Source organism: Prunus persica, chromosome G1 (genome assembly GCF_000346465.2).
Source record: "Prunus persica cultivar Lovell chromosome G1, Prunus_persica_NCBIv2, whole genome shotgun sequence".
In the NCBI taxonomy this organism is placed as follows: Eukaryota; Viridiplantae; Streptophyta; class Magnoliopsida; order Rosales; family Rosaceae; genus Prunus; species Prunus persica.
In genome coordinates this window covers 44,952,921-44,964,252 of record NC_034009.1, presented here as the reverse complement: position 1 = coordinate 44,964,252, position 11,332 = coordinate 44,952,921, and the positions used below count along the sequence as shown (strand labels likewise).

The 11,332-nt window shown below is 36.5% G+C and overlaps 1 protein-coding gene across 6 annotated transcripts; it reads right to left on the bottom strand.

Annotated features, from left to right (window-relative positions):
* Positions 742–9,895, bottom strand: LOC18792228 (regulator of nonsense transcripts UPF3). 6 transcript variants are annotated; one of them, XM_020554158.1, is made up of 15 exons: positions 9,648–9,895; positions 8,754–8,860; positions 8,388–8,483; positions 7,925–8,023; positions 7,487–7,566; positions 6,018–6,116; positions 5,657–5,780; positions 4,554–4,639; positions 3,898–4,396; positions 3,617–3,715; positions 3,362–3,480; positions 3,214–3,266; positions 1,512–2,130; positions 1,193–1,335; positions 742–1,095 (listed from the first exon to the last, which is right to left on the bottom strand). In XM_020554158.1, exons 1-12 carry the CDS (start codon positions 9,785–9,787, stop codon positions 3,228–3,230), a joined length of 1,587 nt encoding a protein of 528 aa, XP_020409747.1. In that variant the 5' UTR covers positions 9,788–9,895; the 3' UTR covers positions 742–1,095; positions 1,193–1,335; positions 1,512–2,130; positions 3,214–3,227. The 6 variants fall into 6 exon arrangements, with proteins under 6 accessions (XP_020409747.1, XP_020409748.1, XP_020409749.1 ...); XM_020554159.1 differs by having other exon boundaries at positions 1,193–1,671; positions 1,936–2,130; XM_020554160.1 differs by having other exon boundaries at positions 1,936–2,130.

Below are 11,332 nucleotides of genomic sequence, written 5' to 3'. Positions count from 1 at the left end.
AGGCGCAGAAGCACGTGTGGAGAAGCTAGTGTGTATTAACGGTTAATTGTTAGTACACTTTTTATGACTGTTAATACATGTTTTATGATTGCTAATACATTATTATGACTATTAACACATTTGTGTATGAATGTTAATCCACTCTTGTATTGGACATATATCCCACTTTCAATAACAAAATGACCATACATAAATTCGAAGTGGAACAACAAATCTCTGAAAAAATACACAGGAATGGAAAACCACCACCTCTTTCATCCCTCCTCGAATATTGGGATTGCCTGCAGCAGTCCCAACAAAGAGCCACTAGGGCTTTTTCATCAATTTCTTATTATTCCCATGATCATAACTACCCTTCTTGATCTCTTCATGATCGTGCTGATAATCATCATCTAACTTCCTTATTCCTCATCATCCTGGCTAGCTAATCTTTTATAGAGGCCGAGAAAAGCTTGTACAAACTCGATGATCTCTATTCCCTGAATTGTAATCACAATAGCATTTGCTTTTCCGCTAGCTTACCTATGCTTTTGCCTTTACAACAGAATCAGTATCAGTCGGTCTAGCTCAATTCTATGCGAGGCGCTCTATGCACCATTTTTAGAGCTTTCAGCCAAGAGTTCTGAGAAAATTTGGTGGCAGTTTTCCATTCTGTGATGAGCGAGAGTCGTGGGATTATAGAACTGATTTTATCAAATAATCAGTACGTGAACAAATTAATACATTGCACTGTTCACAATCAGTAAAGAAAATTAGGCTAAAATTACAAAATAACCATTGTACATAATTTATCTTTACCAAAATGTTCCTTGGTTTATGTTACATTGTTCACAATCACCGGTCGGTAGATAGACATGAAGGTTCTTATACATCACAACATTTAGGACTTGGGAGTATTTTCCCCTGAAGAAATACTTTAGTAGTTAAGCTATACATGTGACTTAACGATAAAGTCATGCAATGAAGATAAAAGTCAAACCATCTCTCAAGACTTTTGTCCTCTTGTCCCTAGGGCTCGTAACTCAGCACTCCAAATGAGCATGCTGCTATCCGTCCATCCGGCACAAATTGGATCATACCATAAGAAAATTTGGTCTACAAAGTGAGGGACCAAAAAAATGAAAAGAAAAGATCATGTGAGATTGCAACCCATGATTAGGAACGATTTCAAAATAACAACACACGGACATACCCTAATTTGGCCCAACCAAAAGTTCTCCTTTAAGGTAAGCCCCCATTTCCACGACGTCTTCAGTAGAGGCCTTAAGCCACGATAACAGAGATGATTGCCTTGGGACATATGAGGAATTTAGTGTTCTGACTGAATGAAAGAATCTGTTTTCAACAGGGCAGCAAACCATTATAATCCACCAAATCTTTTTCACAGACAATTGGGACAAGGTCGTTCATCGCAGATAAGATATAACAGCTGTCAAGATGCGGGCTATACACCCAAAATGCACAAAGACCCGCTTTTGCAGACCAAACCATTAAACCACAAAAAAACTTACATTAAACAAAATAAAACTCCTCTTCTCCTTGAATGCACAACAGCTATTGACTGCAGTGATACTCGTAATTGTAAAAGCCCCCCAACCATCATCAACCCTTAAAGAAAGTAATACTATATCTACTAGAAACTGCCAAAGTTGCACAATCCATGCATGCAAACTGCAACAGACCTTTAGTAGTTAAAAGAACATCTAAACACCAAGAGAGTGAAGAAAAACGCTAGACCAGTGATATAGCCATCACCAGTATAAAATAGACTGCCCCTATGCGGTGCCATAATTTCCTTTTCACTTGCAGCCAAACAAATAATTCAGTACAAGGCACATTTTAGTGGTTCCTTCCCGCTAAAATTCAGAAGGCTATCAGAAACCATCCCCATGGAAATCCTAAGAATTATAAACATAAAATTCCCCAATCTGTCACCTTACTTCCCACTCTGCCACGTATTTCCAGAAATTATGTCCCTACCATGCGCCTCCATGACCACCACAAGCGTGTCCTCATAAACCATTTGAGTGCAATAACATCACTGAAAACTGATCTGGATTGTCAATTTGTCAAACTTAAAAATATTTAGCTGGGAGTCCACTCCGATGGAAAGACTACAGAGAATATTCCCTAAAATAAGATACAAGATAATGCTCTCAGATATGCGAAGCAATATAAAACTTCTTTGAAGACTAAAAATGCCTAGAAGATGCAAGGAGTTTAGTTCTTATATGTGAAGTTCTCAGTCCATCACTCGAGGAAACATAAACTACAAAGGCTAAACACAAAAGCAATTTATGTTACTATTACCCAATTTCTTTTCCTTTTCCTAGACAGTAGGAATAGTTCCAAGGTCATGTGCTCCATGATGATTACATATTACCATATTCAGGCAAGACAGTAGGCCTATATTTAGTTGCTACAATAGAAAGTTGAATCAATGATATCAACATTGACGAGGACATCTTTGTCCAGCCCATTAGGGTTTACAAACGAAAAAGATGGAAGAGGAAATTATTTAATTCGGTCTTCAAATCCAGCAATTTTGGAGCAATGGATGATTTCTGCGTTTTTAACTTGTTTTCTAAGTTTTTACAGCTGAAAGAGTAAATTAGTCCGGTACGCTCGCTACACAAGAAAATCAATAAGTTAAGTAAGGGTCTGGTGATTGTCCGGAAAGCCAATAATATAGGAGTGTTAACAGGACTCTTTCGAAGGATTCAGGATTTCTTGTTTGGCTAGGATTTGGTTTACTTATTTAATACGATTTAGATTTGATTACCTTTTTTATTTGGATTAGGATTTCTTTCCTAGAATAAGTTTAATTTTTCCTTTTCACTCTAGGGTTAGATTGTTATAAATACCCTTCTATGTAATTCAATATAGAGTTGAGTTGTTGAGATATTGAGAAAAGTTTATTTTCCAGAGATTGGAGACTCCTTGGTGTGAAGCCAAGGCATCTTTTACCATCTACTTTCTGTTTTGTCATTGTTTTTGCTTCTGCTAAATTACCTAAATTCTCAATTCACCCATATCCTACATCAAATATGAATTTGATTGATCATTAATCATGGGCGTTTGGGTTGTAGAACCCGTCTGAGACATGAAACAAATAGCAGAAAAGTCTAGTGCAGTTTCTTTTGTCTACAAGTGTAGAAAAAGTTAAGGCAAGAAAAAGAAGGAAGCAAAACATGCAAGTAACTGAGGACATACCAGCCTTGGTTATTCTAAGAACCTGAAGCTGATTTTTGAACCCACACTTGTTTCTGCTAGCAAACAGTAAAAGATTGTCAACCACTTTCTGATAAAATGAAGGTGAAATAAAAATAATGTGGCAACCCACAAGAAAAGTGATGCATACCTCAGGGGCACCATGAACAGTAGCACCTCTTTTAGATGGCTTTCCCTCACTTACATTCATAGAACCATCATCTTTTATATTATGGGCACTTCCACGGCGACCAAAATGTCTTTGTGAACCTAGACAAAGCAAAAAAGTTTTTACAGGACTGGTAATCAATAAAATCACGTGTTATTTCAAAGATATAAATATATAAATAAATGACATCAGATAAATTCAGGGTGGCTAGTGTCACGCTTGGATTATCTAACTAACCATTCTCTACATGAGAACTATTACGTCCACTTGTAGGATTTATAACTTCCCCAGTCCTGCTTCCATAAGAGGTATCATCCTTCACTTCTCCATGGGAAACTGGAAAATCATAAACAGTGAGTGTATAACATTTCCTTGATGACAACTACACAAAATTCCTCCCTATGACTAGGCTTAAGATTTGAAAAGAGGATGATTTAACACCAAAAATCATGTTCCAAAAATAGATCATCCATAGACTGACAAACACCTCAATATCCATGTATAGCAACAGCCTTTACCTTCAAAGGAATCAGAGGGCAGTTGAGGACGTTGTGGCACGGATGGCAAATGCTCATCACTAGCATGTGAACTATCAGCACGACGAAGAGGAGCCCAAACACCACGATCTGGTCTATCCTTGTTTCTTGTATGTTTTTCTTGCTTCTCACTAACATTAGTGGTACCATGCAGGTCCTTCTTTGAAAATTTATCAACTGTAGCCCTCTTTCTATCCCCTTCAGAGCTCATTGAGTTAGGCTCATTATTAGAGACTTGACCATTCAACCCTAACCTTGCATTGGAGGGCCGAGACGCCCGCTTAACGTCTGAGTTCAGACTTAGAATTTTCTGCTGAGGCTGAATTTCGGTTGAACTTTGACTTTGGCGTCCCTCATTATTTAAAAGTATGTTTCTGATCAACTTTCCACCAGCCTCACGCCTTTGGTTCTGCTTTGGAGCAGCTGAAACATAACTTCCAGCGGATGTTACACTCCCCTGTGGTAGCATACCTTCAGGAGCCTAGGGAAATAAAAAAGTCTATTACAGCATATCCAAAATGATATATTGAGTGGTAAAATGGTAGATAATGTCCATGTAATAAAGTATTAAATAGTAAAAAAGGCTCAGAAATAACAGAGACAACCAAGTTAGGTAACTGAAAAAATTGAGAGCTTACAGAAGGTATTTCACGCTCTTTTCCTTTAAGGAGTAGGATTTTCTTCTTTCCAGAGTCTGCAATCACAGGGATTCCCGAAACAGAACCTTCAATAGTAGAAATTTAAAGTAAGCAAACATGAAAAACACAGGATAAAGACAAAAAATACAAAGATATGATGGGCATTTTCTTTTTCCATTTTGTATCTATTTTGGCCTGTGCAAGCAGATTGAAGTTCATTTCCTCAAATTTCGGTCAAATGAAACCACTACCTCAAAATTCTACTATAATCCAGTATAATGGTCATTAACAAGTGATGATATTGCATAATGTTCACATTTACATCTTCTCTTCTAAATTTATGATGGACTCTACCAGGCAATAGAATTAATCTACTTATGAGGTGGTGGGAACCCTTTTTTTTTTTTGGACTTCTGTAGAAAACTTTTGCTTACCAAACTGACAAAATCAACTTACAAGATAGCTTATGTTTCATTCTGCACCAAGTTAATTTTGCAGAGCTGTCAACAACCCATCTTTTAGCCTATTCAAACTTACAACCAGCAATAAGCACACACTTATAGCCAACCAGGATAACAGCATCAAGAAATGTTCATTAACAAGTAATCAACTTTGAATGTTTCAAAACAACCATCTAAAAAAATATTACTTACATAAAATCTAATATAAATATCTTGCGCTTCATCAATGACTATTTAAAATCAATTTCAGATCTTAATCTAATGTTCTAATCAATTGTACCCAATCCTGAATTTAATAAACTATAATCGGGCTCTTAGAATGTAATTCGACCATCACACTTGTTCTGTATGATAGTTTAACCTAATTGAATTTAAGTTAAATTCAGATCTTTGATCTGACCCATTGACAACCCTATCTAAAAAATACAGAAACATTATCACATCAGAAAATATTATAACCACTAACCGCATACTATCAGAAAAAATTTCTTGCAACCAAATGGTACTAACGATAGTGGCCAATGCTGGACTAAAATTAGAGGCAGAAATTCCTCCAATCAATACATCGTCATCAATAGTTTTAATAGCGAATATCTCATAGAAAAAAAACATAATGATTGATAATGAAAGAATACCAAGTACCAATTTCATTTTCTAAGGTTTCTTTTCCACTTGAACTGGCCAATTGATCCTCTCGCCTGGGGACCACAGTGAAAGTTGACTTGTCTTTTCGACTTGTATGTTTAGCACTGTCCTTTAATATGTACTGTCAATAAAAAAAAAAGTAACTTGAGCTTAGCGATTCCCTAAGCTTCCATGTCACATGGTACATGTCACGGTAATATGTCAACTGGTAAACACAAAGACTCAAAGCTGCACGTAAGTGATGAAACTGAGAAAATTAACCAAATGAATGTAATATTTTCAAAAATTATCACTGAAAAGTTATTTCGTGGAAATATATTTTGCATCTCATGAAAAATATAAGAACTGATTTACATGCCTTTTTCTTCTCAGAGACCCGTTTTGTAGAAGTTGAGCCACGTTTGTTAAGAGATGCAGCCCCCGCTCTTCTTCTAACCTTCCGAACAACTGATGAAACCTATTATCAAACACAAAATTCGATAATTCAAAGGACTTTTAGATAAATAAAAATATAAAGTAAGACTTATCCGGATACAGGAAAGAAAGTTTACATTTCACCTTTTAATGAAATAACACAAACTTGTTATGATTAAAAGGTCAAAAGAAAATTAGTGCAGGCCTTAATTTGTCAACTTATGCAATACTTGTATTAAGCAATGATGGCCATCTAACTCATATCACGTGACCATTTCTTGCTTTACTGCAATGGTGTCAAACACTGGGCACCATCAAACACTTCCCAAGGTGTTGTGTTTTCATTTCATCGTAATATAAAGCGTCCAGTCTCGTGCACATGCGCCCCTCACTCATGGGTTGGATTCATTGGATTCAAAGAAACACACCTCTTTTTGGGAGAGAGCAGGGAAAATTTAAAATGAGCTACTAGTCAGGAATTAGACTTCTATCAATATACAATGTTGCCCTTGTTCATCATTAAAACGTACCAAAAATTCATGTGGTTGTAATATGAAAGTTCCTGCGTAAACACAAAGACAAGAATTCCATTTCCATCTGCTACCCACCCCCGGGCAAACTTAACACCTCATTTGTTCCACTGTATTTACAGGCACAATTTCTTCTCTTTTTTTTTCCCTTTTTGATACAAGCGATATTGGGGGAGGGGGAATTGAACCTAGAACCTCGGGTGCAAGGATACATGCTCTTTAACCACTTGAGATACATGCCCCTTGTGCTTTCTTCGTTTTTTTTAGATAGGAAAAAGAGAGAAGAGGCTAAAAAGCTGAACAAGAAGTCTACCTAAGGAAAAAGCAACTACCGTGGTGTACCAAAATTAAGTTACAATTACTCAAAACTCTTCCTAGTCAAGATGTAATCCATAAAGGAAAAATGCTTAGACAAAAATACCCAAAAAAAGCTAGATATCTAATTCTGTCCAAAACCAACCTCTGGACCACCATAGTGATCTATCTTACTTTTAACTAAGATTTTTCTCAAAGACAAGTTCACGTGTTAAGGGCTAGCATATAAAAATAAAAGGCCAATCACTCTTAGTAGGTAAATACTCACACTTCCAAACACAAGCAAGTGTGCACGGGCAAGTATATAAAAGTAGGGATCCAACTACTGTAATTCATTAGATGGTTTCGTAATTTCATTATAAAAATAGAGATTATTTGATAAGGTGATCACTAAGGAATTTCTTGGTCATTAGTGTGTTACGTAGGGCTCCATAGTCAGTCAAAAGGTTACACAAGAGCCTCGGATTTTGACAAGAATGCTCTTGAAATGAATCTTATATCATTTAATTTCCCAAAATTGTATTCTTCAACACACAAACACATAGAAGAAAAAAATTTGTGCCATTACCTGGGTCCCACTTCCGATAGCTCGTTTCTGACGAACATACTCCATGAGGGGGGTAATAATAGGAGGCTCTTTTGCACCACCTAACAAAGTAACAGAGGAATACTTTCAAACCTTGAGACAACCAACTTTTACCTTTCAGTAAATATCTTTCATCACAAGCAAAAGGAGAAGAGGGGAAACTAGACAGCCAAATATCTAGAGGCAGTTATGCTAGTCAAACTAGTTTTTCCTTAATAAAAAATAAACTGAACAAAACAAGGTACTGCCTTAACCCCTTTCTTTTTCTTTGGGGCGGGGATTGAAGGGTCTTGCGTCATACATTTCTAGTATGAATATGAAGGTGGTGTGTGGTCATCTAAGATGAAAAAAGTGACATAATCATCAATTATTTTTACAATCATAAGACGTGTACATAGAGTCGGTAAATGTATAACTGACCAGCTTGTTCTGCTTCCTTTCTTTCCAGCTGTATTTCTGCACTAGGAAGATGCTCAACAGGCTTCGCAATAAGTTTTAGGAACTCCAAATAATCAGGATCTACATATGTCAATTATATAGCAGTTAGTCATACAAGACAACAAATTGCCTATGTCAGATCCAGATATCATAAGAGCTTATTACTTGAGAACTAAATGCCCATTTGAAATGTTTCCATTGTGTATTTCAGTTGTTTTTTCTTTAGTGGGAGAGGGAGACAACAAAAAGAAGAGACATGAGCGATGTGAGAAAGCATACAATGGTTGTTCAAATAAAAACTAAATGAACAGATTTGAGTTTTTAATTTCAAATCTATTTATTCTTTGTTGCCTCTCTCATCTCTGTTTTATACTCCTCTTTTCTTTTCTTTTTTCTTTCCTCGTCTAAAAACAAAAATCCGACCAAATGAGTCCTAACTTAGTACCTTTATATATAGTCCCTTCACGGCCATCCTTTTTGGTACATGGTTTTGGAACACGCTGTGAGGGTGCATATTCAACTATAGCCTTGAACTGAGACCCTGAGAAAAGAATAAACATTCTAGTTTCAAGCTTCAAAAACAAAATAAGAATAACACTCTAACACCACGGTGCACGAAGAATCAATCAGTGTCTCCATAATTTTTTTTCTATTGAAGTGTAAATACATGAAAGTACAAAGAAACATTAGTATATACCAATAAAACAGTAACTCATTAAATAAAAATTTCTCACTGAAGCATAAACTAAAGCTAAGAAATTTCTAGATGCTTGTAACATGGTAAAATAAACATATTTGATTTTTTTATTACCCTTCTCATTAACAAACACATGTCCATCAAAGAATTCAGCAAACTCGAAAACATCTTCAGGCCGCTTGAAGTCTATGTAGGCTCGAGAGTACCTCTGATTCTTCTGGCTGCAACATTATTTTAACAGAAAACGTGGAAGTGAGAAAATGCCTTATTCTCTGTTTCTTTGCAAAGAAATGAAAAAGAAAGAAATCGAACTTTTAAGTTTCAAAACCTAATTTCCATGTATCATGAGAATCCACCCAAATACACAAGTCGTTCTAGCTTTTATGAAAACGGTTGAAAAGAAAAATTTAGCAACAGAGAAGAGAAGGGAACAAAACACATTCCCGAGTCTATTTAGACCAGGCCAAGTTTAAGAGTAGGGACTCTATGTCGAAGTCTGCCATCCCATCATAATAACTAAAACTCAACAAACTACACCCACAAAACTAAATAATAGTCATTTGAGTTAATATAAAATGCCTAAAACCTTTATGTTTCAAAAACCCCTTGAAAGCAAACAAGAAATAAGCAGCTCTACACAAACTCTCAATTTCTCCATGCCACAAAAAGTGTTAAGAAATGTATTTTGAAGTGGTTTTCCTTGCTTTTAAGATCAAAATCAAATTTTGCTTTCGGACGCAATAAAAATGAACAATCACTTAGAATGCTACCGGTAAAAAAATTTGTTAAAATAACAGCTCCAACTAAGAAATCCCATAAAAATAAAAATAAAAAATAAAAACCCAACCACATTTAAGGGAAACAAAGATGGAAAACCAGCCCCCTCTGGAATTAAAAAAAGATAAGAACAAAGCAATCCTAAACCTAATTTTCCTGGCCAAAATTTTCTAAAGCCACAGCAACAATATTAAAGATATTAAAACCTCAAACATATAGAAAAAACTTAACCTGTTCTTTCCCGGACGGAAGCAAAACCAGTTGTAGCGGTCAGCGAGTTGATGGTCGATTTGCTGAAGGAGATCGGAGTGAGACAGAGACGGAGGCAAGTGCCGAACTAACACCTTCGTCCTCACCAATGGGTCCTTCATCTTCCGATTAGTTTTTCATTCGCACAAAACAATCTTCTGAGTTTTTCTTTTGGGTACTTTTCCCTTTACCGCTTTCTCTTCCCTCCGTGAATTTCTTTTCTCTTCCTCCAGAAAATTCAACGAGAAAATTGAAGATTGGGTTAAGTTGGGAAGGCAGGACCAGCGAATGGGCCTAGTGTAGAAAGTCCAGCCCAAGTTTAGAGCATGATGGCCTTATACACTGTTTTGTAAACTGCCCTTTAGCCGAACTTGGAGTTCTTAGAGCATCTCCAACCGAAATGCCAATTCCAACGTGGCAAGTTTTAACCCAAGAAAAAGACATTGTTAAGCCTTACAACAGTGATGCCAAATCCTAGTTGGATTAACGTCCTTCACTTTTGCTGTCAAAATTGACGCCAACATGTTGAGACGTCTTTTTGTTTTTTATTATTATTTTAATGTTGAGCCCACTACCTTCTCTCCTCTTCAATGTACCGTTCTTAACCCTATTTAATATTTTACTCTTAAATACCGAGCCCACCTGCCTTTAAAAATAATAAAATAAAATATATATTTGACATCTTGGTTGGATAAAGAGTTTTACAATATGTCAAATTGCCACATCAGCTATCAAATTTAAATTTGATATTTGGTATTTAACATCTCCCTTGGACATGCTCTTAGGCCATCTATAGCAGTGGATGACTAAACATAGCCCACCCAAGAAGTAGGCCACATTTGGCCTGTTGATTAGGTATGGCCTAGTGACATGGCACATTTAGCCCATTTGTTGAAGATGAGTTTTGGATGTGAAAGGGCTAAATTTAGCCCACCGTTAGAGATGGCCTTAGGAGAGCAATAAGCCTTGAAATCGTGTTCCATTCATATTTTGATCCTTCAACTTTAAAAATGACTCATTTAGACCCTAAATTCCCCTTTCGTTAGCATCATTGGTCTTAACGTCATAATATGTTACATTTTTCTTCAAATTTAAGGACAAGATGATCACTTTATGTGAGTCACCTTCTCATTTTGTTTTACCCAATGAAGCACACAACCCCTCTCTGCGAAGGCCTAAAAGTACTTTATGTAAGAGAATATGGATGGGCATAGTTCAGTTTGATCCGATTTTTCTCTCGAATTAAAATCGAAATGGGAAATTACACATGGTGCGGTTGTTATAGAAAGTGTCTAGAAGAATCGAACCAAATCATGAAGGTTAGGTGTCTTCTCTTCTTATACGAGGAACAACATATTCGAAGCTAGAACCAATCCAACGGTTCAATTTTCCCAATTAATCGATACTTCATAGGCAAAACTTCATTCGCCGATCAAACGACAGAATCTCGCCAATCCAAGCTTACCTTTGTGCTCGAGACGACATAAAGACAATTACAAAGCAAAGTATGCGCTACTAAGGGCTCACGCACCACCGGCTGTGACTTGTGGCTTGAGGAATTTTTTGGTGACCAAAAAGTTCAAATTGCCTACAATCCAATTTCCACTAGCACAAGCACTTTAAGGGGAACATCTTTTATTTTTTGACCTTGCCATAAAATGGCCGAA

Bases quoted from the DNA above. Each gene is read 5' to 3' on its own strand.
- LOC18792228 (XM_020554156.1), bottom strand. From the start codon at position 9,787: ATGAAGGACCCATTGGTGAGGACGAAGGTGTTAGTTCGGCACTTGCCT. The intron at 6,117-7,486 runs GTAATGGCACAA...GTTTGATAATAG, and splicing joins CTATCGGAAGTGGGACCCAG to GTTTCATCAGTTGTTCGGAA. The intron at 5,781-6,017 runs GCATGTAAATCA...TTTTATTGACAG, and splicing joins GGGTCTCTGAGAAGAAAAAG to TACATATTAAAGGACAGTGC.